Source organism: Vespa velutina, chromosome 1 (genome assembly GCF_912470025.1).
Source record: "Vespa velutina chromosome 1, iVesVel2.1, whole genome shotgun sequence".
In the NCBI taxonomy this organism is placed as follows: domain Eukaryota; kingdom Metazoa; phylum Arthropoda; class Insecta; order Hymenoptera; family Vespidae; genus Vespa; species Vespa velutina.
In genome coordinates this window covers 12,606,396-12,633,625 of record NC_062188.1, presented here as the reverse complement: position 1 = coordinate 12,633,625, position 27,230 = coordinate 12,606,396, and the positions used below count along the sequence as shown (strand labels likewise).

General features: G+C 30.7%; 5 protein-coding genes across 31 annotated transcripts in view; 3 read left to right on the top strand and 2 right to left on the bottom strand.

Annotated features, from left to right (window-relative positions):
- The first annotated feature begins 904 nt into the window (after nt 1-904).
- Nucleotides 905-6,490, top strand: LOC124949490 (B-cell receptor-associated protein 31-like). Of its 14 annotated transcripts, none has more exons than XM_047494622.1 (9): nt 905-1,020; nt 1,399-1,618; nt 1,709-1,802; nt 1,875-2,013; nt 2,150-2,583; nt 2,656-2,937; nt 3,031-4,502; nt 5,275-5,369; nt 5,446-5,579. In XM_047494622.1, exons 2-6 carry the CDS (start codon nt 1,454-1,456, stop codon nt 2,919-2,921), a joined length of 1,098 nt encoding a protein of 365 aa, XP_047350578.1. In that variant the 5' UTR covers nt 905-1,020; nt 1,399-1,453; the 3' UTR covers nt 2,922-2,937; nt 3,031-4,502; nt 5,275-5,369; nt 5,446-5,579. The 14 variants fall into 14 exon arrangements, with proteins under 14 accessions (XP_047350578.1, XP_047350568.1, XP_047350642.1 ...); XM_047494612.1 differs by having other exon boundaries at nt 928-1,141; XM_047494686.1 differs by lacking the exons at nt 905-1,020; nt 1,399-1,618; nt 1,709-1,802; ... (1 more) ...; nt 2,150-2,583; nt 2,656-2,937 and adding an exon at nt 5,850-6,490 and having other exon boundaries at nt 4,364-4,502; nt 5,275-5,361; nt 5,446-5,760.
- A 542-nt stretch (nt 6,491-7,032) lies between these two features.
- LOC124949562 lies at nt 7,033-8,941 on the bottom strand. Of its 8 annotated transcripts, none has more exons than XM_047494872.1 (4): nt 8,808-8,941; nt 8,193-8,302; nt 7,649-8,114; nt 7,033-7,303 (listed from the first exon to the last, which is right to left on the bottom strand). In XM_047494872.1, exons 3-4 carry the CDS (start codon nt 8,061-8,063, stop codon nt 7,128-7,130), a joined length of 591 nt encoding a protein of 196 aa, XP_047350828.1. In that variant the 5' UTR covers nt 8,064-8,114; nt 8,193-8,302; nt 8,808-8,941; the 3' UTR covers nt 7,033-7,127. The 8 variants fall into 8 exon arrangements, with proteins under 8 accessions (XP_047350828.1, XP_047350803.1, XP_047350810.1 ...); XM_047494847.1 differs by having other exon boundaries at nt 7,649-8,098; XM_047494854.1 differs by having other exon boundaries at nt 7,649-8,074.
- Nucleotides 8,382-11,089, top strand: LOC124949537 (3'(2'),5'-bisphosphate nucleotidase 1). Of its 3 annotated transcripts, none has more exons than XM_047494760.1 (5): nt 8,382-8,528; nt 9,132-9,601; nt 9,726-9,945; nt 10,039-10,123; nt 10,235-11,089. In XM_047494760.1, exons 2-5 carry the CDS (start codon nt 9,244-9,246, stop codon nt 10,490-10,492), a joined length of 921 nt encoding a protein of 306 aa, XP_047350716.1. In that variant the 5' UTR covers nt 8,382-8,528; nt 9,132-9,243; the 3' UTR covers nt 10,493-11,089. The 3 variants fall into 3 exon arrangements, with proteins under 3 accessions (XP_047350716.1, XP_047350733.1, XP_047350724.1); XM_047494777.1 differs by lacking the exon at nt 8,382-8,528 and adding an exon at nt 8,911-9,032; XM_047494768.1 differs by lacking the exon at nt 8,382-8,528 and having other exon boundaries at nt 9,058-9,601.
- Nucleotides 11,090-11,484: 395 nt separating this feature from the next.
- Nucleotides 11,485-14,450, bottom strand: LOC124949461 (4-coumarate--CoA ligase 1-like). 4 transcript variants are annotated; one of them, XM_047494525.1, is made up of 7 exons: nt 14,296-14,446; nt 14,130-14,221; nt 13,700-13,839; nt 12,820-13,613; nt 12,546-12,715; nt 12,076-12,483; nt 11,485-11,999 (listed from the first exon to the last, which is right to left on the bottom strand). In XM_047494525.1, exons 3-7 carry the CDS (start codon nt 13,817-13,819, stop codon nt 11,878-11,880), a joined length of 1,614 nt encoding a protein of 537 aa, XP_047350481.1. In that variant the 5' UTR covers nt 13,820-13,839; nt 14,130-14,221; nt 14,296-14,446; the 3' UTR covers nt 11,485-11,877. The 4 variants fall into 4 exon arrangements, with proteins under 4 accessions (XP_047350481.1, XP_047350462.1, XP_047350472.1 ...); XM_047494506.1 differs by lacking the exon at nt 14,130-14,221 and having other exon boundaries at nt 14,296-14,450; XM_047494516.1 differs by having other exon boundaries at nt 14,130-14,449.
- Nucleotides 14,451-14,633: 183 nt separating this feature from the next.
- The window catches only part of LOC124948793 (5'-3' exoribonuclease 2 homolog), a 24,890-nt gene continuing 12,293 nt past the window's right edge, over nt 14,634-27,230 (top strand). Inside the window, exons 1-16 of one of the 2 annotated variants that reach the window (XM_047492983.1) lie at nt 14,634-14,876; nt 15,166-15,293; nt 15,620-15,731; nt 15,812-15,985; nt 16,063-16,225; nt 16,311-16,771; nt 17,023-17,229; nt 17,306-17,467; nt 17,547-17,707; nt 17,791-17,959; nt 18,372-18,461; nt 18,582-18,738; nt 18,881-19,109; nt 19,207-19,413; nt 19,506-19,603; nt 19,886-20,729. In XM_047492983.1, coding sequence (XP_047348939.1) covers nt 14,802-14,876; nt 15,166-15,293; nt 15,620-15,731; nt 15,812-15,985; nt 16,063-16,225; nt 16,311-16,771; nt 17,023-17,229; nt 17,306-17,467; nt 17,547-17,707; nt 17,791-17,959; nt 18,372-18,461; nt 18,582-18,738; nt 18,881-19,109; nt 19,207-19,413; nt 19,506-19,603; nt 19,886-19,968 — 2,676 coding nt within the window. In that variant the 5' untranslated portion in view covers nt 14,634-14,801 and the 3' untranslated portion in view covers nt 19,969-20,729. Of the gene's footprint in view, nt 14,877-15,165; nt 15,294-15,619; nt 15,732-15,811; nt 15,986-16,062; nt 16,226-16,310; nt 16,772-17,022; nt 17,230-17,305; nt 17,468-17,546; nt 17,708-17,790; nt 17,960-18,371; nt 18,462-18,581; nt 18,739-18,880; nt 19,110-19,206; nt 19,414-19,505; nt 19,604-19,885; nt 20,730-27,230 lie in introns of those variants that run through there. The other variant, XM_047492973.1, reaches the window with a different exon arrangement.

The window sequence follows — 27,230 nt, the reverse complement described above, 5'->3', positions numbered from 1 at the left end:
ATAAATAAAATTAATATTGTATTTCTTTCTCTTTTCTTAAATATTGAAAACAAAGGTAGGAAACGAAATAAAACAAAAACATATATATATAAAATTAAAATAAAATTTTAAAAATAAAAAAAAATATATAACTTCTTATATATGTATTTGTGTGAAAAATTGATTCTGAAACATTACAAAAAATCTTGACATAAATCCCTATTAAATTTCGATTAAATCGTCTACTGATGCATATATAAATACCATTTTATCATGACTCATGAGCAATCAGTGAGGCTAATCTTCATTTACGTCACAATGTTTTATATTTCAGAATCATTTATTCAAGACACGTATTATGTGTGTGTGTATATATGTAAATGCATATCTAACATTCATCGAAAATCTCGGGTTCAAAAATTGTTATTAAAATGATGATGTAAATTCTTATGAAACAAAGATAATCATAAGATGTTAAATGATGACCAATAATATTTAACATGTGATTGATGGTACATAATTAAACTTACTGAGTATATTCTAATTGATGATAATTATAACTCACGAATGAAAAGGTAAATTTTTAAGGATAAAATTATTAGAATGTTTAAATAAAAGAAGTATTAGACTGATGAGTATTAATAATTCATTAATGAATTTTGCACCAATAAAAAATAGTAGATACATTTTACACCAATGATAATACTTAAAATTTTATTACTAGATAGTTCTACGATCAACCCTAGATTTCGATTGGCAAACTACACGAATACATTTTCTTTAATATATTTTTACCATAAATACCATTAATAAAATAAGTATATGATATAATTCAAAAAATTCAAAAATCATTTTTTATGCGAATTCATTTCTTCATTATCTTTTTCCTTCTGCCTCGAAATTCATATTCTAAATATAGTTATATTTTACTTTGAGAATTAACCTTTATGAATTTAGCTTCAATCTGCGCAGATGCATTGAGACCATATGATGAACTAATAATTTGTACAATGTTTTAGATATTGATTGTACTACAGAATTGTAAACTTAAATTTGCACTTAAAAAGAATTTAGAGATAAACGTTATTTTGCTTTGTATTTGTTCAGTGTTATATATTTCGTAAAATCATTGCAATATGTTGGCTACAAGTGTAATTTCTATGTTAGTAGTAATTCTTGATTTTAAATTGTCTGCAGTATTTTCTAATTTTAAAATAATAATTCTATAAATGAATTAAACATTTTCATTTTTTATTTATATATTGTAGGAATACTATGAAACTATAATTATACTAATGTAAAACATTGAATGAATTTCTTTTTTTTTATTATTATTATGTCTTATAACAATCATTTATACATTTAATATATTAATAATTCTTATGTTTTATTAATTATTAATTTATTAAATTCTTACAGAGGGATTAAGTTTCGAATTCCGGTACCAACTCAAAGATTGAATACTTTAATTAAAATGTATTCTGCCTCGTCTGGATCACCATCCGATTCATCATCATCGTCTGGATCATCATCAGACTCATCATCTGATTCTGATTCGGATACAGAAAAAGTAAAGAAAAAAAAATCAGTTGCAGATGTTTCTACAAAATCATTGGATAGTCTTATAGATAATCTAATGGTAAATAAAAAATATAAGTCGTCAAATTTATTCCAAATGTTCAAATCAAATTGTACAATCATGTTTAAAACAATTTTCTATTATATTTAGTTGAAAGATAAAAAAAGAATAGATGTTGCTATGCCTGTGAGAAAAATTATTGAAGAGGATAAATCATTCATAAAGAAAACAAATAAATCGTATGGTTAGTAGAATTATATTTGTAATAAAATTTGTTTGTCTGAGTTTATATATGCTTATTAATTTTAAATTTTAGAAGCACGACTTATAGAAGCTGCCAAAGATGTAACGAAAGCTCTCAATATAGACAAAGGAGAAACAAAGACACAATTATTAGATAGATTATCCACTATATATAAAGACAATTATAAAAAGAAAAAACATGGAACCTCGAGGTTTTTAAAATATTTAAGGCGATTTTAATCAATTATTTAATTTTAATAATCAAAGTAGTATTATTTATATTTATTGTTTGTTTCAAATAATTAAAATTAAATAAATTAATTCTGATCTTTATTTTTATATTTTTAGTAAAGTAGTAAACAAGATTGTATCAGAACATAAATTATCTTCAGAAAACAAACAAATAGATAGTAATGAACAATGGAGATACAAAGCTGATATTGTTCGTAAGTTTAAAACTCATGATAAACCCAAAGAGCAGGTACATATAATTGAACCAAGTATTATCAAGCAATTAAAGAAGGAAGCAAAAAATAAATATTGGAAGGAAACAATTGCAAAGCAAAAAATGCTAAATGTTACTTTTAATGAAAAAGCAAAAGCAATTTTTAAAGAGATGAAGAAACCTATGACAAACATACCAAAATTGTCCATGTGGGAATCATTAGAAAAAAGAGAGCTTGATTTAATTGTTCATCAACCTCCTAAAAATATTTTTCAAGAAATGATACAATGGACTGAATCTGGAATATTATGGAAATTTCCTATTGATAATGAAATTGGTAATGTATAACTTTATTATGATGTAATGTAGTATCTTTTCCTCATATATCTTATTAAAATATATATTTTAGGAATGGAAGAAGAAAGTAACGTGCATTTCTCTGAACATGTATTTCTAGAACGTCATTTAACAGATTGGTGCCCTAAAAGTGGTCCAATACGTCATTTTATGGAACTTGTATGCGTAGGTCTTTCTAAAAATCCATATTTGACTGTAGATGAAAAACTTGGTCACATTACATGGTATAAAGAATATTTTAAAGGAAAGAAAGAATTATTAACAGAATTAGGTGCAATTAATATTTCATCCACTATGAAAGAGCAGACGAAAACTTAAATTATAATATATTCGTGTATGTTTGTTAAGAATTGATATTTTATCTTTCTATTATATATAATATATATCTACTTTTGTATTTTATATTCTAATTCTTTGTTGTTTATAGATACATGCAGAATTAACATCGTATCAAATTGATCGTTCAATATACATTGCTTATCCTTTTTTAATTAAGGAATAGCTCTACAAAATATTAAATTATAACTTCTATTGTATATTTACACAAAAGAAGTCGTACATCTAATCATAAAAAAAGATTGATTAAATGAGAATTGATTGAAAAATTGATTGATTAAAAAAGAAAAATATATATACAGCTATTTCAAATGAAATGATTAATGTTGTATTATCCTATGTATATTAAATAAGGTAAATTTATTAATTTCACAAATTTTTAGCATATTTGTATGTATGCATAATATACAGGATATCCTGTTTATCTGGAAAAATTGGAATAGATATTGTTGTTGTCGGGACTGAACCTATCAAAAAAATTTATTTACAAATTTGTTTAATATGAAGATTTAAGATGAATTCAATAACGTGACGTATAAGGTTTGTAAGTTCCTAATAGCTCTGTATCATAATCGCCAACTATTAGTCTGCATGCTGTAAGCAAAGGCTGAATTTTTTTTATCTAGCTTTATGCTTTTCAAATTACCGACTAAGTAAACGAAGTTTATTTCGTAAGAAGTTCAGCCTTTATTTACAACATGCAGTTTAACAGACGGCGATCAGCAATACAAGGTTATGGTTCTTAGTAACTCACAAATTTATAATATAATTTATAATATTTTATAATGACAAATGACCTTATATAGCATGTCGTTGAATTGGTCGCAACAAATTCCAACAAACTACGTGAAAAGAAATATATAGTTCTATCTAAAAAAATGAATATAACTTTTAAATTTCCATCACTACTTTAACTGCAAAAAGAAATTGACACCATTTAACATTGCTCCTCCATACCAAAACAATTTGTAAAAAAATTTTTTGATGCATCCAATTCCTCATAAGATATTCCAATTTTTTGAGATAAACAAAATCCTGTATATACTATATACTTCTTATAAAAATCAAATTAATTTATCTATTTAAGTTATCTTAAATATTATAGATATAATAAAATATAAAAAAAAAAATATTATCAAATAATATAAAACTGTAACATACAATAATTAATTAAAGAATTATAAAATATAATAATAACAATAATATTCTCTAATATTATATAATAATCTCTAATAATATGAAGTTAATTCAATTGTTCGCTCTTGATTCTATGAATGTATATAAATTTATAAATATACTTCTGAAATCAATCTAAAACAACCAAAAATGCATCTACTATATGCACGTACGCATCTAAACGCACAATATATATAAATGTAACATAACACACCGAATCCAAATATATATAGATAATACGTGTACCAATCAGATCTCATCTCGCAGTCTTCTTCTCAGTCTTCGGCAGTCTGTGGTGAGGCTCGCTACCCAATCATATGCCAACGTCATTTTCAAGTATATTTATATAATTTCTTGAGCTTTGAACTCATTTATTACTGTGTGACTGTACGTATATTAGATTTATAATAGACACACACATACACATAAACACACATATATAAAGTATATAAATAAATATATATGTCTGTATATATATATATATATATATATATGTTTATACTTTAATCATTAATGCATAATTGTCATTTCTTTTTCGGGAAAGATTTGTGAGCGTTCATACGTAGTTATTAAAATCGGTATAAACGATGACAAATTGAATATCGTTGTAAAGTACTGATACGGTGAAACCAGAAAGGAGGTTGCGCGAGTGTAAAGTGAATAGAAATCTTGTTCTAAAATTAATATCCTACATTTACTCATGTTTAGTCAATTTTTTTTAATTTTTTTTTAAACATTTGACAAAGTTTCGTTTTTCATCTTTTTTTTTTCATTCTTATATTTTTTAATTAGTGCTTCGTACTATTGCCGCGTGAGCATAGCGATATTCTCCGTGATAAATATTGCTGTATTAATCTTACGTGTCAATAATTATTTAAAAATCCTTCCTGTCACATATCCAATATTACTCATTCGTAAGATAAACATTACTTTTCAATTTTATATACTAGATAAAAGTAAAAAGTGATATATTATCTTTTCTTTAAATTCATTTTGTTTCGCGTCGTTTATGTGGAAACATTCTTTATCTTGTAAATATTATTGCAAGGTTATATATTTCAATATATGAGAATTGCTTATACGCCGTTAAATGCACGAATATTGCATCAGTCATTGATTTTTGTTAAAATATCATTATTTATTACATTTTTGATTACAGACACATATAAGACGTATCTGAGATATTATTATTTGATAAAAAAAACGGAATAAACTAATATACAACTTTATTTCTACAATATACCCTGTATTAAAGTAAATTATCATTTGAATAATTTGTACATTGTTAATTTTTGTAATTAAAAAATAATTTTATTGATTTTTTTTACAGATACATAAAAATATCTGCATATATATATATCAAGAAGAAACATGAGTTTGCAGTGGTCACTGGTTGCCTCTTTCTTATATATAGAAATGATAATTGTATTATTGCTAATATTACCTATAATGTCACCAACAAAATGGCAGAAATTTTTCAAATCACGCTTTGCACAAAGTTTAAGTTATCAGTCATCAACTATATTTTATATAATAATTGTAATATTAGTCTTATTTTGGTTAGATTCTGTCAGAGAAATGGTTAAGTATTCAACGGTTGGTGAACGTGCTGGAGAACATGCTCATTTAGATGCAGAAATGCAAGGTAAATTCTGATAAATTGAAAGCATTTGATTGCATTAATTCTATTTATATGTATATATGTTTTCATACTTTTCAATTCTGCTTTAACAGGAAATATGAAACTTTTCCGAGCTCAAAGAAACTTCTACATATCGGGATTTTCATTATTTTTGAGCATAGTTATACAACGTCTGTCAAAATTAATCTCTACACAAGCTCAGCTTTTAGCTCAAAATGAAGCTGCTATGAGACAAGCACAATCTGCTACTACCACAGCAAGAAGTCTACTTTCTCAAAAACCAAGTGGTGAAAGCGCTCAAAATGATTCTAATGAGGCACATGATAAAGCTGTTTCAGAATTAAAAAATCAAATTAAAGAATTGCAGGCAAAAAAAATAGAACTTGAGAATGAACTAACAAAAGAAAAGAAAGACAAAGAAGCTATCAAATCACAAGCTGAATCTTTAACAAAAGAATATGATCGTTTGAGTGCTGAACATGCAAAAACCCTATCAAGCGGAGATAAAAAAAGTGATTAAGTTGTTGCTTACCTTCTTTTCCCGTTACCATTAATGCCAAAGGCATATAATTCATTATCTTTTACATAAATATTTTTTATGTTCTATCTAATTTCACACATTATTTTATTAATACTAAAACAATGATCAATTTATTTATATTGTTTACAAAAACCCTGTATATACATATTATTGCTAATGTAATATGCATTACAAATACATTGTTATATTATCTTTGGTTGTTTGTTTTAAGAAGTGATTAATATTTCTTAGAACAATGAGTTAAGTATAATGTTGTAGAAGTACAATTTAATAATGTTTGCATTACTGTATAGTAAAAAAAGATATTACACGTACTTGATTTATTTAAATATTAGTATTTTATATGAATATTTTTTATTGTTTTTTGTATTATTGGTAATTATGGCAAGTTTAATAATGATTAATTATACAAATGATGTATGTTTAAGAATAGAATTTTATGCGCGTAGAGCCCTAAAATAATGAATAATATAAATTTATTATGGTATGGTCTACTTTAGTTTGACATATTCTAACAAACAAGGAAGCAGTGCATAACTCATTAAAAATATTTAATATATTTTATGTTTATCATTTCCAAATTATATTTAAAATAATTTGTATAACATACATAATAAGTGATCAAATTTGTTTCATTAGATAAAATTCACATATATTTTGTCAAAACCTGTAAAATGTTTAACATATTGTTTCTTCTTAAATTATTATATTAAATATGAATTAAGAGATATATATGAATTTATGAATAGTGTAATTTATTGTTCATAAAACAGGAAATTCTACAAAAGCACAATAATTTATTAAACAACTAATAACAGAATTTACTGTGTTAACAACGTGTTGTAATTAAATTTACTCTACGTTGATCAACACAATTAGAAAATTCCTCTACTAAATCTGAACATTTAAGTATTTCCTTAGGATTATCTTGATAGCATTTTAGTACTTTTTCTTTTCCTGCAGTACACAGCTGTTCGTCGCTGAGATTACCTCCCATTTTTTGTCCTATTTACAAAAATAAGTATAAGTAGAAGTAAAAACTTACATTCATAAAATAAAATTTGTTAAATAATAGTAATTCAGTTTATAAAATATTTTAATTTTAAATCAACCGTAAGATATTTGTCTAGACATTCAAGAATAGTATGATAATATTTTCATATCAAATTTTTCATTAATTTTTATAATTTAAAAGATCACGCTCATAATTCTAATCTGTAGTTTGTGGAAATAATAGTGGTTGATATAATTATAAATATAAAAGGCAAATGTCATGATTAAAGGACAAATGTAATATTATTAAAATAGGTTAAATTAAAAATATTTAAAATGAGAAAAACTTGGTTTTACCTATTACTTTACCAGAAGAAAATTCATCAACAGTTCTTTTATATTCTTCTTCTAAAATGCGATCTATCATTAAATGCTTTTTTTCCATGTTTTGCAAGCGTCTTTGCCAATACTGATTTTGAACTTGAAGTTCTTGTTCTTTCTTATTCTGCATTTCAAGAGCAGATAATGTTAATTCTGGATAATAGTATACTGGATATCCAGAAGGTACATTTCCAGTTTGCGATGATGATAAAGGAACTGTAGGATTAGCTGATTGTGTTGGTGTAAATGAGCTTACATCCTTAACGGTCTCAGTGGAAACTTTGTTACTTCCTTGAGCTAATCGTTCTACAACTGCATTAGATACTTTAATCACTCCTATTTCTTCTTCATTGGATATAGTCAATCTGCGAGTGCTCTGTCCAGAACCCATCTTTAATAATTCTTTAAGAATTTTTAATATATTTCCTTAAATTTAATTAATCTATATAATTAATTCCCGATTTAAACTTCTTTCATCTAAATAAACTTTGGTCTAGATTTTTTCATGGTTCTCACTTACCTGGTATATATCTGTTTTACATAGATTTTATATTTTTCATTACATATCATATTAACATTACGTAAACATCGCAATAACTCATCCTTTCGTTGTGAGAAGGAAAATGACTGCTAAAGAAGGATAACAAAGTTTATATTACAACTAAAAGTAAAATCTTTTAGTAACACGTCGTACAATGCCAAATCCTATCTCACGCTCCCTCTCTAGGGAAATTTCGCAAATTCTCTAGTCAGTTTATTAATAACAATTATTATAGTTTTGAATAAATAATTTCTTGCTATTTATTGCATTCATTTCTATTTTATAATGTAATTTAATATTATCTATTATATGCTTGTGAGTATTAAATTTTCTAAGGTACTATCTCTTGTATAATTATTACATTTTTTAACTTTATTACAATGTAAAATCAATTGTGTCATTGTTTAAAAATTATTTTATAATTTTTTGTTTACATCATATTGATTTCTCTTTTATTATATTAATGTATTGTAAATTAACTAATTTAATGTTTGAAAATAAGGATTTTAAATTCTAAGGAAAATTATATTACTTTATGATATTTTATTATCTTATATAATCGCGATAACTTCTTTTTATTTAAATTCATTTCACCTTTGTTTAAAAGAAGATTAAGTATTTGAATTAATTAATATTTTTGTCGTTTTGCTGTCGTTTGAATTATGTTCCTTTATATTACATATAGGAATGTATATACTGTATGAATTGAAAGAGAAATGTATACTACTGTACCAATCGTAAATTTTCCTCTCTCTCTATATATATACACACACACACAATATATATTTATATCTCATAAGTTTAAAGGAATTAATACTAGTAAGAATTTAGATATCCCTTCTCCTAAAATTTATTATTTATCTTATGAGTTGGCTAATATAACCTTGACTAATGGGTTTCTAATTTTTTATCTTATAGGAGACAAACTGTATTATGAGGAAAGTTACTTTTCTTACTCTAAGTAATACTTATCAAACATATTTTTATACAAAACATAAGAAATTTAGACAAGAAAAATAATTATTCAAGAATGGCTCAAAGTGCTTCTCTTTTAACACGTATAGTGGCTACTTCTATATCAGCTACAATACGTGCAGGTAAAATAATTCGCGATGTTATGAGTCAAGGAGGCTTAAAAATAGTAGAAAAGGGCAAAAATGATTTACAAACTGAAGCTGATCGGTGTGCACAGAAATGTATTATAACTTCTTTAAGTCAACTATTTCCGAACATCACTATTATTGGAGAAGAAGAACCCAATAGTTGTGAAATACCGTCCGATTGGATTGTTACCGAAGCAGATCAAGATATTTTGAAGTTGAAATTGCCAGCGCATCTTGAAAATATAGATCCAAAAGATGTGTGCGTTTGGGTAGATCCTTTAGATGGTAATATTTATCAATAATTAATTTTTCTATTAAACATATGAAATATGTTTAACAGAAAAATGGTTCTAAAAACCATTGAAAATGGAAATGAAAATAATTTTTATATGTGAAACAATTGTTTTAGGTACATCTGAATACACACAAGGACTTGTAGAGCATGTTACAGTATTAGTGGGAGTAGCAATTGGAAAGAAAGCAGTTGGTGGTGTGATTCATCAGCCATATTATAAGGATAATGAAAAGGGTATATTGGGTCGTACATTATGGGCAATTAATGAAGTAGGATATGGTGGATTTGTACCAACTTCACCTCCTGATGGAAAAAGATTTATTACAACCACACGGTAAATTTATTTTAAGAAAAATGAACTACGTGGAAACTATTCTATCTATAATATATTAAAAAGAAACAATAATGTGTACAATTTATATTTTAGTTCTCACTCGGATAAAAATGTTAAAGCTGCTATAGATGCTTTGAGCCCAGATGAGGTAATTCGTGTAGGTGGTGCAGGCCATAAAGTAAGTTATCTTTACTTCGTAATATAAAGTCATGAAAATTAATTTTCTATTCGATTGTAAATACACTAATAATAATTTTGAATCAAATATTAACTTTTGGCATACTTATAGGTAATTCTACTTTTGGAAGGTAAAGCACATGCTTATGTATTTGCCAGTAAAGGTTGCAAAAAATGGGATACTTGTGCACCTGAAGCAGTGTTGCATGCAATTGGTGGAACTTTAACTGATTTTTATGGAGAAAAATATGCGTATCATGCAGAAACAATACATCCGAATTTAAGAGGTGTTTTAGCTACTGCTCCTGGAGAGGCACATCAGTGGTATTTAAATCATATACCAGAAGAAGTCAAACAAAATTTACAATAACACAAGTAATTTGCTTCAATGTTACACTTTTTATGTCATTCCTTAATGAATTTATTTATATACTTATTATATTTTAATTAACACTTTCTTTGGCTCGCATACGCCCCACATAGAACTTTCCGTTCACACCGTCTTATATTTTCGTCAAGAACGAAAATTTTCGAAAAGATTTTTTCTAAAATCTTATATTGAATAACATCTAACTGAATAACATCCGTAGTGCATTTATTATACAGTCGGTCATTAATTCTAAGGAGCCATAAAATCATTATTATAAAAAAAGAAAACCATGAAAATCATTATTATAAATATTGTAAAATATACGTCAGAAAAATTATTAATCATGATAACATAGAGGTGAATACGCGATCTAAACGGAAAAACATTAAATGTCGATTATGCACGAAACATTAACAATCTATAATATTTTATTCTACATTAGAATAATTCATGCTGTAGATGTAGTGTCCTATATATAGATAACTACAAAACAAAATCTTTACGAATTAATTATGTATACCAAAAGTGGGGGTAATTGGCAACCCACATTTAGCTTGCATTTCTACTTAAACTGAGAGAAGATGATCTCAATTATTTGACAATGCCATGCCTCATGAATTGCATAGTTTTTGTTTCTGTCTTTTTATGAATAGTCGATTTACAATCACGTATGTTCTATCTGTCTCTATTCTATACTAAATAAGGTATTAGATGAGATCTCTCTGTAAGCTTAACAGCTCTTGTTTGTAAACTTGGAGTTACAGTTAATAAATTTAAGTAGTAGGTAAATAGATTGATTAATGGTATTGCCAAGAAGTTGCCTACTTCTGAGTATATATGTATATAATTTATATACATACATTCATATATATCACAAACTTTAGATATTAAAAATGAAAATTTATAAAAGATAATTTATGGTTTTTCTGTTGACAGTATTTTTTGCTATGGTAATTGGTCGAAAAATTAATTAAGAATAATAAAATAATAAATAATTAGATAACTTGGTTTTTTATTTGTAATAAAATAATAATCGAACATAAAGCAAACTATATAATATGTAGATAATTGCATTAAATATATTATTGATATTGATAACAATAAGTCAAATTTATACTTAATTAATTCATATTGATAAGACTAGAATAAAATACATTTTATAAAATCTCTTTACAATAATATTAGTATTACACAATTATGTATAAAAATGTATAAATCTTATTTCAATGGGATACAAAAGAAAAATCAGTGAAGCATAATAAATACGTTACCAAATAGTTATCGAATAATAGCACTTTTTCATCAGTTTTAATAAAAAATTGTAAATTTGAAAAAGTATTACTGACAGATCATTATAATTTCTTATTCCAATAAAATCTTTTCTTTTATAATTTAGATTTTACCATATTACGTAATACTCTACGTAATATTTTGCCGGAAGCAGTTTTTGGAATATCTTTCACAAATTTGACACCACCTCTAAGTCTTTTATGACATGATACTTGTTCTAAAACAAATAATGACATTATAATTATTTATACAGAAGTCTTCACTATATAGTAAAACCACATTATTAGTATTACCATTAACATATTTAATGATTTCATCTTCTGTTATTTTACTTCGATTTTGCCTCACAACAAAGGCAAGTGGTAATTCTCCAGCTTCTTCATCTGGTAATCCAACTACAGCGGCATCTTTGATTCCAGGGCAAGTTAATAAAACTGCTTCTAATTCTGCTGGAGGTACTTGGAACCCTTTATATTTGATAAGTTCTTTTAAGCGATCAACTATATAAAAAAAGCCATCTTCATCGTAGTATCCTACATCCCCTGTATGTAGCCAACCATCTTTATCGATAATTGTGCTCGTTGATTTGCTATCATCGCAATAGCCTTTCATTATTAGATCTCCTTTGAAACATAATTCTCCTTTGCAATTTGCTTCCAATGCTTTATTTGAATTTGGCTCATCAATTGGTATTACCTTTGCTAAATATAATTATTAATTATATTTCTTTAGATGAGAAAGTAAATTTCAATCAATTGTTTACCTAAAGTATCAGGAGCTACTACTCCCACGCTACCATATTTATGATTAGATGGTGATTGTAATACTGCTAAAGTTGTTTCTGTTAATCCATAACCTTGTTTTATATTGGAAACATTTAATCTTTTTGCTACAGCTTTCTGAATTTCTTCAGGTAAAGAAGCTGCTCCACACCTATAAATAAGATTATCTTACTTATATTAGATATATATATTAACTGTCATAAAAAATTAAAAAATTGACAAGGATTAATTGTATATATTTATATTTATATTTACCATATTGTTTTTATACTCGAGAGGTCATATCGATCAACAAAAGGATGTTTTGCCAAGAAAACCATAAGCGGTGGCACTAAAGTTAAGGCCTCGATTTTGTATTTTTCTATTGTATGTAAGAAAAGTTTTTCCTCAAAACGTGCAAGTATTATGCCTTTGGCACCTACGATTAATCCAACAAGTAGAGTTGAAAATGAATAAGCATGAAAATATGGTAGCATATATAATGCTATTGTGTCTTTATGCATCGGTCCAATTTCTGGATTACTGAAATGCTTTATTGCTAGTAATAGATTTTTGTTTGTCAGCATAACTCCTTTTGGAAGTCCTGTAGTTCCGCTAGAGCATAAAATTGCTGCTACATTATTATTCACATCAATATTACAAACTTGAAAATTGTTAATCTCATTGGTATCTATATTTAATATTAAATCTTTCATATTAGGTAAATTATTATAAGCAGTTAAGATAACTAGTTTTGGCGACCAAGGTAATTGCTTAATAACTTCCTGCAAAGTATTTACTGCCATTGATGAAGTAAAAATATATTTGGGCTTTGATATTGTCAATGCATGATAGAACTCTCTTTTCAAATACATTGGATTTAGGGGACATACTGTAATTCCCAAAAATAATGCAGCACAAAGAGGAATGCAGAACTCTATATTATTTTCACTGCATATAGCTATGCGGTCTTCTATTTTCAAGCCTATTTTGCTAAAATATGTTGCTAATCTTTTACTAGCATTTAGAATTTCTTGATATGTTTGTTTTTCTCCAGTGTGTGCATTGATCTAGGAAAAGAATAAGATTTGTTTTATTTAAACTATAAATTTTGATAATTTAAGAATATTCTTTTTATAATAAATAAATTTTTTACCTGAGCAATTCGAGTTCCATGTGCATGCAATTGATTTAAAAGCAGTTCTCCTATGTTGTTGTGTATTAAGCCCTTTGTAGAAGATGAAGGTCCACATAATATATTTTTATTATCTTCCATGTTATATATTATATTCTTCTCTATAAATTATTTATAACGCATTAATCACTGAATTTTATGGATAATAAATACTATAATAAAAAATAAATAGTATAAAATAAGTAGCTTATATCATATGTATTGAGTTTTTATTGGATTACATTGGCCTCAAAAATATTTGTTATAGAGTATTTATTTATTTCGAGTTCAAAGGATTAGTGCTTAAAAAGAATTGTTTGTCCTTCGATACGTAACGAAGGATTATTTGTATTTATAATTCGAATATTAGTTGTATTTATCTAAATTATGTACATATTTTACTATATCTTACATTTATACATAATGTATATATATATATATATAAATAACAGAGTTACACTTGTTAGTTTGTACCCGATGTTTTCAAATAAACTAGACATAAGACTGAATACATAATTAAATACGAGAATGGTTTAACTTAAGTGAAATACTGAGTAATACAAGTATTTAATTCTCACATATTTGTTGAAGGAAAGGACAATCAATTAATTCTTTGTTGAATTTTTCTTATAATTTTTTCTATTAATGGAAGAATAAAATATGAAAAGCTTGAATTCTTTCATGTGTTCGCATGAATGTTATTCTATATAGTTTTCAATTATATATATCATTTGCTCCTTTTTCTTTTGTATTAAAAAATATTCAGCAAATAGCGCTATTGGTTGATGTAGGAATCGATGTTGCCAATTTTCGACGCGACATCTGATTGTAACTAGCAAAGTTGCTGTCATTATACTTACACGACGTGCCGAGAGCTGACGACACTAGTCGCTACAATTGTACATACACCGTTGCATTCTATGTTATATAGTGTTTAAAGCAACATATGCTTTTGGACATTCATGTATGTTTGAATATAGTGCGTGTAACAAATTTTAAGATTATTTATCTATAGTGAATAATTTGTGAAAGGGAATCAAAATTCAACGATTATATTCTACTATAAAACAATATTAATGACGACATGGGTGTCCCGGCGTTTTTCCGATGGTTAAGTCGAAAATATCCTTCCATGATAGTGGAGTGTATAGAACAAAAGGTAGGTTAAATGATTTGTTCTTGTTCATATTTAACTCATTATAACAATTATTTCAATATATTAATATCGTTTATTAAATAACGATTATTATCTATTGTTCGAAATTTATTATATTTGCTACCAAAACAAGAATGAAAAATCTGTTGTCAAATTTTAAATGGAATGTTAGGTTATGATGTTAATTTATCTAAATGTTGTTCATATGGTTATTTCCGTGCATGTGTATTTCTTTCTTATAAAAACTTAATTAAAAGGTTATAGTTATTAATATTACGTTTTATGTTAACAGCCAATAAACTCTAATGGAGTACATGTTCCTGTTAATTCTGCAGATCCTAATCCAAATGGGATTGAATTTGATAATTTATATTTGGATATGAATGGAATCATTCATCCATGTACCCATCCAGTAGATCAGTTAGTATATTAATTATAAGTTATTAATCCTTTGATTATTCCAGATTCCAGATTGAGTCAGACAACATTAAACTTTGTTTCAATAAGTCTTGTGCTAAGATGTTTATTAGAATTGTAAATACTTGATATAAATATATTTATATAATAAATATGTTGTACTGTATTAGTTAGATGTTAAAATATCAAAATTATAGTGGACTATTTCATATTGACTGAAAATGGCCAAGTGCGGATTTATTGGAACAAAATAATGAGAATATATTGTAACTGCAAAGGATTAATTTTCATTTTATTTCATTCGAATAATGTTTGATGTTATATTATAGACCCGCACCAAAGAATGAGGAAGAAATGATGGAGGCTATTTTTGAATGTATTGACCGCTTGTTTCGTATTGTAAGACCCAGGAAGTTACTTTACATGGCTATAGATGGAGTTGTAAGTATTGACATGTAATTAATATAAAAAGTTTGTATAGAAATATTTGCTGGTGCATTTAATACGTTATTATTGTACAGGCACCTAGGGCTAAAATGAATCAACAAAGATCACGTCGTTTCCGTGCATCTAAAGAAACAAGCGAAAAACTTAATGAAATTCAAAGGGTGCGCTCTGAATTAGCTTTGAAAGGAGCTGTATTACCACCAGAAAAGCCAAAAGAAGAGCACTTTGATAGCAACTGCATTACTCCAGTTTGTAAAATAATTATAAAAATTATTGTACTTGTTCAATATACAACTTATAGATACAAAATAATTTGTTACTATAGGGCACTCCATTTATGGCAAGATTATCAAAATGTTTACATTATTATATACACGATCGTTTGAATAATGATCCTGGTTGGAGGGACATAAAAGTCATACTGAGCGATGCAAATGTTCCAGGAGAAGGAGAACACAAAATAATGGATTTTATTAGAAGACAAAGAGGTAAAATTACATTTTCAGAACATTGCATATAAATATGAAATCAAATGATGAATTAATTTCACAATTGTCAATTTTTCCTTTATAGCTCAACCCAATCATAATCCTAATACACAGCATGTTTTGTGTGGTGCTGATGCTGATTTAATTATGTTGGGTCTTGCCACACATGAACCCAATTTTACTATTATTCGTGAAGAATTTAAACCGAATAAACCAAAACCATGTGATATATGTGGTCAATTAGGACACGAAATGCAAGAATGTACTGGCGCAGAACCTAATCAAAAAGAAGAGGACAATGCATTTTCCGCAGAATGTCAATATATATTTGTGCGATTAAATGTTTTAAGAGAATATTTAGAGAGAGAATTGCAAATGCCCAATCTACCGTTTAAATATGATTTTGAACGTGCTATAGACGATTGGGTTTTTATGTGTTTTTTTGTAGGAAATGATTTTCTACCTCATCTTCCGTCATTGGAAATTAGAGAAGGAGCTATTGATAGGCTTGTAAATTTGTACAAAAAAGCTGTGTATAAAACAGGAGTATGTATATCTACTTTTTTTTTTTTTATAATTCTTAATGTATATTAAAGATTAAAAGTTAATAGAGAAAATACATATTATCAGTTTATAACTATCTATTTAAATTGTGTTAAACGTTTTATATTGTTGTTCGATATTAAAAAATCTCTATAAATAATATCAGAGAAACAATTGCGCTAATGTTTTTTTCATAAATATTAAAGAAATATGTTTAAGAAGTATTACTTAACAAATATTTATAAAAATCGCAGGGTTTCTTAACGGATAGTGGTGACATTAATTTGGATAGAGTGCAGGTGATAATGTCTGAACTTGGTGATGTAGAGGATGAAATTTTTAAAAAAAGGCAACAGAATGAATTGGCTTTTAAACAACGTGAGAAGGATAAGAAAAAAAGATTGAAAACACTTAGCAATTATAAACCAAAATGGATTCCTACAGGACAATTTGCACCTATGGTGAGTTTTGTATTTATTTTATTTTCTTTTTTCTTTTTAACATAATTATAAATATTTGGTATTATGGATATTCCAGCCATTGGGACAAACCATTAAACCAGTTGAAAATGCACGCCATGAAGCTTATCAAATGCGCATGCAAAATCAGAATTATAGCACTTGTTCGATTATGCAATCGGAACATGCATCGGTGGGTACAAATGTAACCACTGCACTCGAGAGTATGCTGCGTCCTGAGGTATACATATTTATTTTTTTATTTTCCTCTATTGGCCTTGGTAATCTTGTATCGAATATACTGACTGTATTTTTGATAGGGTAAAAATGAGTTAAACAAACGCAAAATCGACGAAGTATCAGCGGATGATACTGACGATGACGATCGAGCACATGATGAAGTTAGACTTTGGGAAGATGGTTTTAAAGATCGTTATTATGAGTCAAAGTTTGACGTATCTCCCGACAATCTCGCATTTAGGTAATCAAATAATTTGATTAATAATTAATAATTTAAATGAGAATAGTTCCAAATGGCAAACAATAATATAATCTAATTTACAGAAACAATGTGGCCTTACAGTATGTACGTGGTTTATGTTGGGTTTTACGTTATTATTATCAAGGTTGCGCTTCATGGAAATGGTATTTTCCATATCATTACGCACCTTTTGCAAGTGATTTTATTAATATAGGTGGTCTTTCTACAGAATTTGAGAAAGATACTGTACCAGTAAGTATATACGTATATTTCTTATATATACAGGATGTTTCAGAACATGTGGGTATAACCATTCAGCATACTAAAATAAGAAAAGAGAAGTTCATATAAACACTTTTGTATTATATCAATTGTTCAATTGGTTTTTACAGAAATTGTTCGAAGTGAACAATATTCGGCTCAAATAAAAGTTTTTGTTATCTTTAAAAATTGTTACCTGTGAAGGGAGCTGAACAATTGATATAATACGAAAATGGGTGTATCTCGAAAACAAGGCATATGTTCATAACATATTGGGCATATGTTTATATGAATTATTTTTCTTATTTTAGTACGATGAATACACATATTCTGAAATATCCTGTACATAAATATATTATTATATTAAGCGTATCAGTATACAATCCTATTTCTATTGTTATAGTTTCGTCCTTTAGAACAGCTGATGGGTGTATTTCCAGCAGCTAGTAGTATACACGTGCCACAATCATGGGCAAAATTAATGAGTGATCCAGTAAGTACTATAAGTATTATATATTGGTCTATGATAGAAAAATTTTAAAAGATTTTCTATATAAAATCTATTGTAAAATATATTGAAAAAATTCTCTACATAAAAATCTATTAATTTTAGAAATCTCCGATCATAGATTTTTATCCAGAAGACTTCAAGATAGATCTTAATGGGAAAAAGTTTGCTTGGCAAGGCGTAGCTTTGCTTCCCTTTGTTGATGAAAAAAGACTGTTCAAGGCTTTAGAGCCTTATTATGACAGCTTAACGGATGCAGAAAGTAAATATTACTCATATACGCGCGCGCAAGCACATTTTTTTTATTTTACATATTTTTATATTTATTATACAATATTACATATTTATAAGAAAAAGAGTATAAGAGATATATTTATTTTACGATGAAAATTTATTTTTTTTAGAAAAACGAAATGTACGTGATGACGATCGATTGTATGTCGGTTTGGGAAATAGTGGATATAATTTTGTAAAAGGTCTTTATATGAATGGAGTGGGATTTGAAATTGAAACACCAGTACGTATAGATGGTATGAGAGGTATGGTGTTGTTGGCAGAGGATTGTATTGGAGATGGAGCTACATTACTTTCTCCGATCAATGGACTACCAGTGAGGAATAATAAAGTATATTGGTAAATTCATTGTAAAATTTAACACTAATGATCTATTATATTCTAATTTATAACAATTATGATCTTTGTTTATATTACGTTATATATCTTTGTGCAGTGTACGTTTCCGGGATCCAAAGTACAATAGTAGTTTTATCTTTTCTACAAAAAAATTGAAAGGTGCTATAGAACCACCAAGAGTGTTGAAACCTCAAGACTTTGAACAAATGAATCGTAACAATGGTAATCAATGGAAGCCACAGATCGGCTTTACTCCTTCGACACGATTTGCATCTTTAAGCGAAGCTGGTCATCGAATGCTCGAGTAAGTTCGAATTGCAACTATCGATTATTTCTTTGTCTATCGATCGTTCGATCATATAAAATATATTTTTTCTTTTTTTTTTTTTTTTTCAGTCATCACACGGGTTTCAATAGAGCACTACCGATGTATGGACACGTACCACCACCTCCGAGTGTTTATCAACATCAACAGCAATATCAACAGCATCACGGTAAGTTTGATTTTATTGCTTGATAATCATTAATCTAACTTTGTGTATCGCGAATGTCCGAGAGTTCGTTGATCGCCCTCGAGTATTCTTTGGTTTAACGATGTTGAGATTATCGGAGTAGAATGAAAATAGTACTTTATAAACGTCCGGTCGTCATAGATGAGCCACGTGTGTCTGGGTAGTAGTAAGGAACCCCTCATTGTTTTTTCCCCTCTTCTCATAACTGTCGTTGTACTACGATCAGCCCTCTTTTATTGTTTTACGTTTTGCCCCTTTCTAAAGTTGGACAAGGGAGGAAGACGATATCCCTCAGTCGTCTCGATGATGACCAAATTTGTAGAGAATTTATCCATTTTCATGAATAGAAAAAGAAAAGGTGGAAGAAGAGGAAGGTAAAAAAAGAACTAGAAGGAGAAGAAGAAGATAAAAAATGAAGAGATATACTTTAAAGTCGAGACAAAGTCGAGTCTCGTTCGAGGAAGGGCGCGTGCGCGCGCGCGACTAATCCGTTCGGAGAACAGGCTGGAAGGGAAGAAGGGGTGTTGCAAGGCCGAGGGGTTCTCGTTCCGGATTAGCTCAAAGGGTAGTTCGTCACGTAGAGCGTGACTCCGGCCGTTTCGTTGTTTGGCACGTCGAGTCAAGCAACGGTTCCCCGGCTTTCGCCCAATTATAAAACAAACGCGGTGCACTCTGTAATTATCCAATTAGCGGATGTACCTCTCTTTCACCCTCATCCCCTTCCGCGTCACGATCGTTGTCGTCGTTGTCGTCGATTGCGTTGAGCTGCAAGTCCTATTCGCCGTTGGCAAAAGGAGAAACAAATGCTGACAACTCGTCATCGTCATTCGCCATTCTCCACGTCGTTATCGCGTTATTCGAATACTTCAAAAAATTCTACGAATAGTATTCCTCTTTCAAATCTATTTTTTAAAGTAACCATTTACGAACGATAGTTACGTTGCACATAACTACGATAATTATTTCTATGAGATATTTTTCTATCTTAGAAACCTTTTTTACGATAAAAATTATTGAAATACTTTAATAATAAATTAATAATAACAACCAGTTAACTAGAAACCAGATTGGTTTCAAGGGGTTTTTATTAAAAATGTCTATTTAAAATTTTGTCGCATGTTTTATCTAATCTTTATTATGATTTTCATTATTACATACAATATGGTCATTATAGAAAAATAATTTTTATAAATAATTCAAACCCGAACATTAAAATATCTCAAAATGAAAAATATATGACTTAGATCATTTTTATAATTGCCGGTTCAATTGTAATAATGTTTTAGTGTTATTAGAAAACCAATAATCTTTTCCGGAAAAGAACGGCTATCGCGCTACCATATCTTTGGTCACTTTCTTCTACGAAGGGTGGTCGGCACGCGGCACTGTTTCTGGCATTTACATCCCTCGGTAAATCAATCACACACGCTTGCCCACAGCCGGCGTAACGTTTTGTTTTTACGTTCGAGTCCGCCGGATATAGGCACGCGCGCGCGTGTCTGCAGGTCACGCCTCTTCTGAGTGTCACGGTGTCAAGACCAAACTTCTCCCGTAATTCATCTTTCCACAAATTTTTCGGCTTTGCGTCATTTCTTCTCCGTTCCTTTTTATTCTCGATTGAATTTCTTCAGAATTTGATCCGAAATTTGGTACCCATAGATATATTCTTATGCGAGAAATATCTTCGAGATATGTACGTCGTCGTAAATCTTTTTTGAGTATCTTTATCAGTGTACGATGATCGTCAACAAAGGAAAAAAAAAAGAAAAAAAAAAAAAGATGAGGGAAGTTAATTTTATTCGAGCAAACAAAAGTACTTTGTAAGTCTATTTCCATACATTTTTCGGCTTTTCGCCGCTTCTTCTTTTTCTTTTTCTTTTTTTTTTTTTTCCCCCCAATCAATCAGGATCTTACTCGAGATTTGGTACATATATTATGGGAGTATCTTCGAGATACGACGTCGTAAACTCTTCTTCGAGTATTTTTATCGGTTGTGTATGACGTCGACGGATCGTCAAGAAAACGAGCTTCATGTAAGCAAGCAAAAGTGTACATCCTCTCCCTCTCTCTCTCTCTCCTCAGCAGGGGTGAAAGGCGATAAGAAGAGAAAGAGAGAAAGAAAGAGAGAGAGAGAGAGAGACAGAGAGAGAGAGAGAGAGAGAGAGAGAGAGCGAGAAAGAAAGAGAGAAAGAGAGAAAGAGAGAAAGAGAAAAAAGGAAGGGTCTCGTCCATCCGTCCATCTTCTCGTCGTTGGGATGACAGGTGCCGGGCCCCTCGTTAGACAAATTAAGCTACGTTCCTGGCCTCTCGCCTCGTTGGTGGCAGAGCGTTGCTCTGTCTCTATTCATACGTCCTTTACTCTCTTCTCTGTCTCACGCGAGCTCGTTCGGGACTGGTTTCGAGTGGACTGCAAACACTCGTGCAGCAGCGGTAGCAGCGGCGGTGGTGGTGGCGACGGCAGCAGCAGCACCAACAGCAGCAGCAGAAACAGCAGCAAAATTCGAAACGTGCGAGCAATAGCAAGACGAGTCTTCTGAGCTGAAGTTACGAGGAAAGAAAGAGCTACCGAATCGTGTATGAACAAATTATTTAGGATTTAATTAGGAGAATCATTCTACATTTTTTTCTTCGATGTTTAGATTTTGACCTCACCGATTTACAAACCCACTTTTTAATCGTAAAAGATTCATTTCATAAATTGTTCTATTTCTTCTAAAATGAGCGTGCACGTTAATTTACATCGATAAATTAAAACGACGATTCAATTTCCGTAGTAAATTATAGTTAAGTATGAAAATGACGTGAAGTTAGTATTTGAATGTTCTTCTAAATAACATCTGTATTTATGGATGCATATGTCTCGTAAAAATTACCACCTCATCGATTATTTCTTTAACCACCGGACGAGTACGTCCGCTTATCGTGTTTCTCTCGTTTTCTCTCTTTCTCTCCTTCTTTTTTCGTGTCTCTTGAGAAACTACAAAAACGCCTACGCGAGGTATTACCCGTAATGTACGCGTCGTCCATTACACGCCATTATCCATCCATTAGTGCTTCGACGGTGAATTCAACGGTGGTCGAATCCAGAAGGGCCGTGCGATACGAACGAAGCTCCTTTATATTTCTCTCTCTCTCTTTCTCTTTCTCTTTCTGTCTCTTTCTTTTTCTTATTTTTTTTTACTTATGGTGGAAGTAAAAGAAGACAAAAAAGTGAAAGACTGAGAGAAAGAAAGCAATCACGAGAGGAGACTACATCGAACAGATAGCACGAATGACAGGAAGAAAGAGAGATAAAGGAGTCGTAGATGCCCGCAGTTTCCTCTCTCTCTCTAAACGTCCATTCATTCTTAGCCTATTCATATTACTCAAGTGGAGGCCTACCTGCGTAGCTATTTTATGGTAGGCCTATTAAGCTATAGAAGATCCATCGTGATTCACTTTCGAAGGTAAATCAAAACGAAGACACGATTCTTAGATCTTCGATCTAATACGTACATCAATTTTTTTATTTTTTTATTTTTTTTTATAGGCTTACTTGAGTTCGAAATCTCTAAAGGTACTAAAGGTTACTCGGAAAAAGTCGAGGTGTCGAGTAGAAGTAAGGATCGTAAATCGAGATTGAGATTCAGATCGAGATAGGATCGAATGTCATATGATGATATCGATAATACTACTCGTGCAGGCGGCAGCCTATGCTCTCTTCTTTTTTGGTTTGACGGCATCGGGGATGGATACGGTAGTCCCTCTTTAGCTCGATGCTTTTCGCTCTAAGTGTGGGGCTGACGGGCGTCACCGACAGCGCCGCGGCTAATTTCCCCGGCATTGAGCCGCATTGTGCTCTAAATCGGTCTTCCGCCTTTCCTAAGCCACCTACTGAAACTAGCATCCCTGACATAACGTGTTGTGTACACGCACATACATAAACACGTGATCAACCTTGATCGAGATCTGTTCGAAATTTTGATAACTTTTAATGGTTCGCTTTGCGTCGGCTAAGAATAAGAAATCGCTCGAGAATGCGTCGAGAACGAAACAGTGAGAGAGCGAGGGGGAGGGAGGGAGGGAGGGATTAAATGCAAGAAGAAGAAGAACAAGAAGAAGAGAGACACCGAGACTCGAGTCCCGTCGAGAGGGATCCTCCCTATCGTGAAGGGTCCACCGCGTAGACAGTCTCACTAATTACGCCGCGCCTCATTAGCGTGGAAGCCCGTTCTCGCTTAAGGACACGTACGCCCACTACTTTCTCTTTCTCTCTCTCTCTCTCTCTCTCTCTCTCTCCTTCCCTCTCTCTCTCTCTCTCTCTCTCTCTCTCTTTCTCTCTTTTTCACTCTTCGACTTCGTCAAAGATACGGATTTGTTTCTCCCTCCGGAACAAGCAGAGGAAAGTAGAGACCTCTGTGACACTCTTGGAGTCGTCAGTGCAAAAGGAAAAAGAAAAAAAAAAGAAAGAAGAAGTATTAGCAATTAGAAAAGTTCTTTCTCATTCGTTCTCCGTGTAAAGTTCGAAGAGGTACTTTTCTTATTAACACGGTTATGTTTCCATGTATGATCGAAAGGAGAGATTGAAAAATGATCGATTTTCGATTTTTCATTTTTTTTAATAAACATAAAACTAAGAGTAAGAAATAGATAGATAGATAGATAGATGGATAGATAGATAGAAAGAGGGACAGATAGATGAATGAATAGATGGATGGATAAATGGATAGATGGATAGATGGATAGATAGATAGATAGATAGATGCTCGGCAAAGAGTCGCTTTGATTATCAATTCCTCGCCTGACCGATTTTCAGATTCCGCAAGAGCAATCACCGATTCTCGTTCTGGTCAATCCTAGAGGAGCGTGAAATTCTATTAAACCGTCTCGATTTACAGAACAGAGGGTTGTTCGCGCGATTTCTAGTGGTGAATGGAAAGTGAACGTCTCAACCCCAGTAACGTCCAATATATAGAATCTAAAGGGGTCAACGGATTGATTCGTTTGGACTTTTACTTAAACCCTAAACTTGTCTCTCCACCCCTATCGTCAAATCGATATCTCATCGAACTTTGATTTATTATAATGGTTATCTATTACCTATGCGCCATCATTATTTTTATACAAGGGGAAACTTATCGAGAGGTATTCAATCGCTGACGATATCATCATAATGTTTCATTACATTTTCTAGAAATACATAATATCTACTTATATAAAAAAGAAAAAACAATGAAATGAAATAAAATAAAGTAGAGATGCAATTTCAAAACAATGATAGTTTTATAATAAATAGAGTATAGTATGGAGTAGTCATAATGCCACTCAAAACAAGCTTTAAACGGACGAGTCACCTTCGAATAGGCTCAAAGAGTCGAAGACGAGTGCGTCATCTTGAATTACATACCCGTGACCTAGCTCGAATACGTTTGCAAACGACTACTTTACACAAATGGAAATGCATCAGCATCATTGTAAAGAGTCCGAACGCTCTTCCATTTCTTTCTTCGTTGATATTCAACTACAGATGAATAGTGGACCTTTTTCATACCTTCTTTAATCTATAATACCACATATAAGAAGTAAATGGTGCGTATTTCCGAGACACAGAAGAGGATGCCTAAAGGTTTTTCTTTCAACCTAACTTTCTCCTTCTATTTCTTATTGTCAAGGATCACTCGGTACACCTGTTCTTTAACCTTTAATTTTCCTTTCCCATTATTCTCTCGCTTTCCTTTCTTCGTAGCATCCTTGTTGATCAGAGTGGCGCAATGGAGTTTGCACGATTCTTACTCTTCGAGAGCATAATATCTTCGAGAAAAAGATTTTTCAAGATAAAAGATTCCATCGATAAAAATCGTTCTGTGCTTGGATTAGAAAAAAGAAAAAAGAAAAAAAAAACAGAAAAATACGAAAACGATCGGAAGAATAAAAACGATCGTAATGGGATATCTAGCCTTTAAAGCTAGTAGTACTAACTACCTATAGACTTTTTATAATTGATTTTCGCAAAAAGTAGTCAGTTATTTCAACTAAAGGAGAAGAGAATGAGAAAAAGAAAGAAGAAACATAGGCATTCGTTTGAAGGGTTAATTTTTCCGTTTTCAAGTCTTATTTGATAAAAAGGAATAGATAGATAGATAGATAGATAGATAGATAGATAGATAGATAGAGAGAGAGAGAGAGAGAGAGAGAGAGAGAGAGAGAGAGAGAGAGAAGACGGTTTTTACGTGCTGTTAAGCGTATCTCATTGCGCTAAGAAAAATCATCGTCGCGATCAAGATTTCTTCCTACTTCTCTTCTTCTTCCTCTTTCTCCGTCGGTCCGTTTCTTTCTTCGCTTTCATTCCAATTAACCTTGAAGCCACGAAGCGGCCAGGAGTCTCGCCGCAGGATGCGAGGGAGAACCAACGTATAAAGGGTGCAGTCGAATGAGATTAATTCAGAATCGACGACGAGTTTTTTTTCCTCCCTCAGTACACGCATGCACGCGCATACGATGGAGTAGAAGAAGATGGCGAACAGTTTCTCTCTCTCTCTCTCTCTCTCTCTCTCTCTCTCTCTCTCTCTCTTCGAACAACAAGCAAAGAAGCGCACAAAGCTATGATTTCTTTTGAATCACCCATTTCCTCTAGTCCCACTTTGGGAAAGAAAAAGAAAAAGAAGTAAAAAGAGAAGAAAAAAAAAAAAAGAAAAAAAAAAGAAATTAAAAAGAAAAAAATCATAATCAAAAAAAAATAAATTCTCATTAGATCCAAAAATCTAAGGACATTTTTGATCGAATTTTTCGATCACAATGTAAAACACCTATAAGTGTTTCACGCCGATGGTTAAGGGAGTCGAGTTCACTTCGTTTTCTATGTTTTTTCCCGAAAGAGGAGGAATCTTGGAAAAGTTCGAAAGAAAATTGTTCTCAGTACGTAACATTCCGATCTTCCGACGATATCCTCACGCTCGGATAGATTTAGAAGCCTGCTCGAGTATTCGAAGCGCATTTGTAATATCGAGAAACCACAGAAGAAAGTGGTACCTACTCGAAATCCAAGTTCTGTAGTCCGGGCGGATCGCATATGGGAGGGAGAGAAGGAGGAAAAAGGTTTGAAGAAAAGGTGAACCGTCTTTGGGTGCCGAGGGTGCGGTTTTCCACCTCATTTCCGCGAGAACCCAGGGGAACGAGCTTACCTTCTGGGCCAGCGCCACTACCTCTTTTTAAAGTACGACTTCTTTTTTCTTCCTTTTCTTCTCACGATTTTTTCCTCGTTATGCCTTTTGCCGAGCATCGAACAGCCTAGGATGATCCAACTAAATCGGATTTACGAGGCGTTGCGTCCTTCCATACACTACCACGTCATTCCTATTTCTATAGAGAGAAATGTTACAGAAAGACAGAAAGACAGAAAGAGAGAGAGAGAGAGAGAGAGAGAGAGAGAGAGAGAGAGAGAGAGAGAGAGAGAGAGAGAGAGAGAGAGAGAAATTCATCTCCTTTTTTCCAAAAGCCATGTTCTTTATTCTCTTTTACGCGTGAAGGGAAAGAAAAAAAAAAAAAGAAGATAAAAGTTATTTTTATCGAGTTACTTCTTTCTCTTCTCTTACCAACTGGTAGAACATGGTTCCGACAAGAAACGGAAGTA

Bases quoted from the DNA above. Each gene is read 5' to 3' on its own strand.
- LOC124949537 (XM_047494760.1), top strand. From the start codon at position 9,244: ATGGCTCAAAGTGCTTCTCTTTTAACACGTATAGTGGCTACTTCTATA. The intron at 9,602-9,725 runs GTAATATTTATC...CAATTGTTTTAG, and splicing joins TTGGGTAGATCCTTTAGATG to GTACATCTGAATACACACAA. The intron at 10,124-10,234 runs GTAAGTTATCTT...GCATACTTATAG, and splicing joins TAGGTGGTGCAGGCCATAAA to GTAATTCTACTTTTGGAAGG.
- LOC124949461 (XM_047494506.1), bottom strand. From the start codon at position 13,819: ATGGAAGATAATAAAAATATATTATGTGGACCTTCATCTTCTACAAAG. The intron at 13,614-13,699 runs GTAAAAAATTTA...TTCTTTTCCTAG, and splicing joins ATGGAACTCGAATTGCTCAG to ATCAATGCACACACTGGAGA. The intron at 12,716-12,819 runs GTAAATATAAAT...TCTTATTTATAG, and splicing joins TCGAGTATAAAAACAATATG to GTGTGGAGCAGCTTCTTTAC.
- LOC124949562 (XM_047494872.1), bottom strand. From the start codon at position 8,063: ATGGGTTCTGGACAGAGCACTCGCAGATTGACTATATCCAATGAAGAA. The intron at 7,304-7,648 runs GTAAAACCAAGT...TTTTGTAAATAG, and splicing joins TTCTTCTGGTAAAGTAATAG to GACAAAAAATGGGAGGTAAT.
- LOC124949490 (XM_047494612.1), top strand. From the start codon at position 1,116: ATGTTGGCTACAAGTGTAATTTCTAT. The intron at 1,142-1,398 runs GTTAGTAGTAAT...AAATTCTTACAG, and splicing joins GCTACAAGTGTAATTTCTAT to AGGGATTAAGTTTCGAATTC. The intron at 2,014-2,149 runs GTTTTTAAAATA...TTATATTTTTAG, and splicing joins AAAAAACATGGAACCTCGAG to TAAAGTAGTAAACAAGATTG.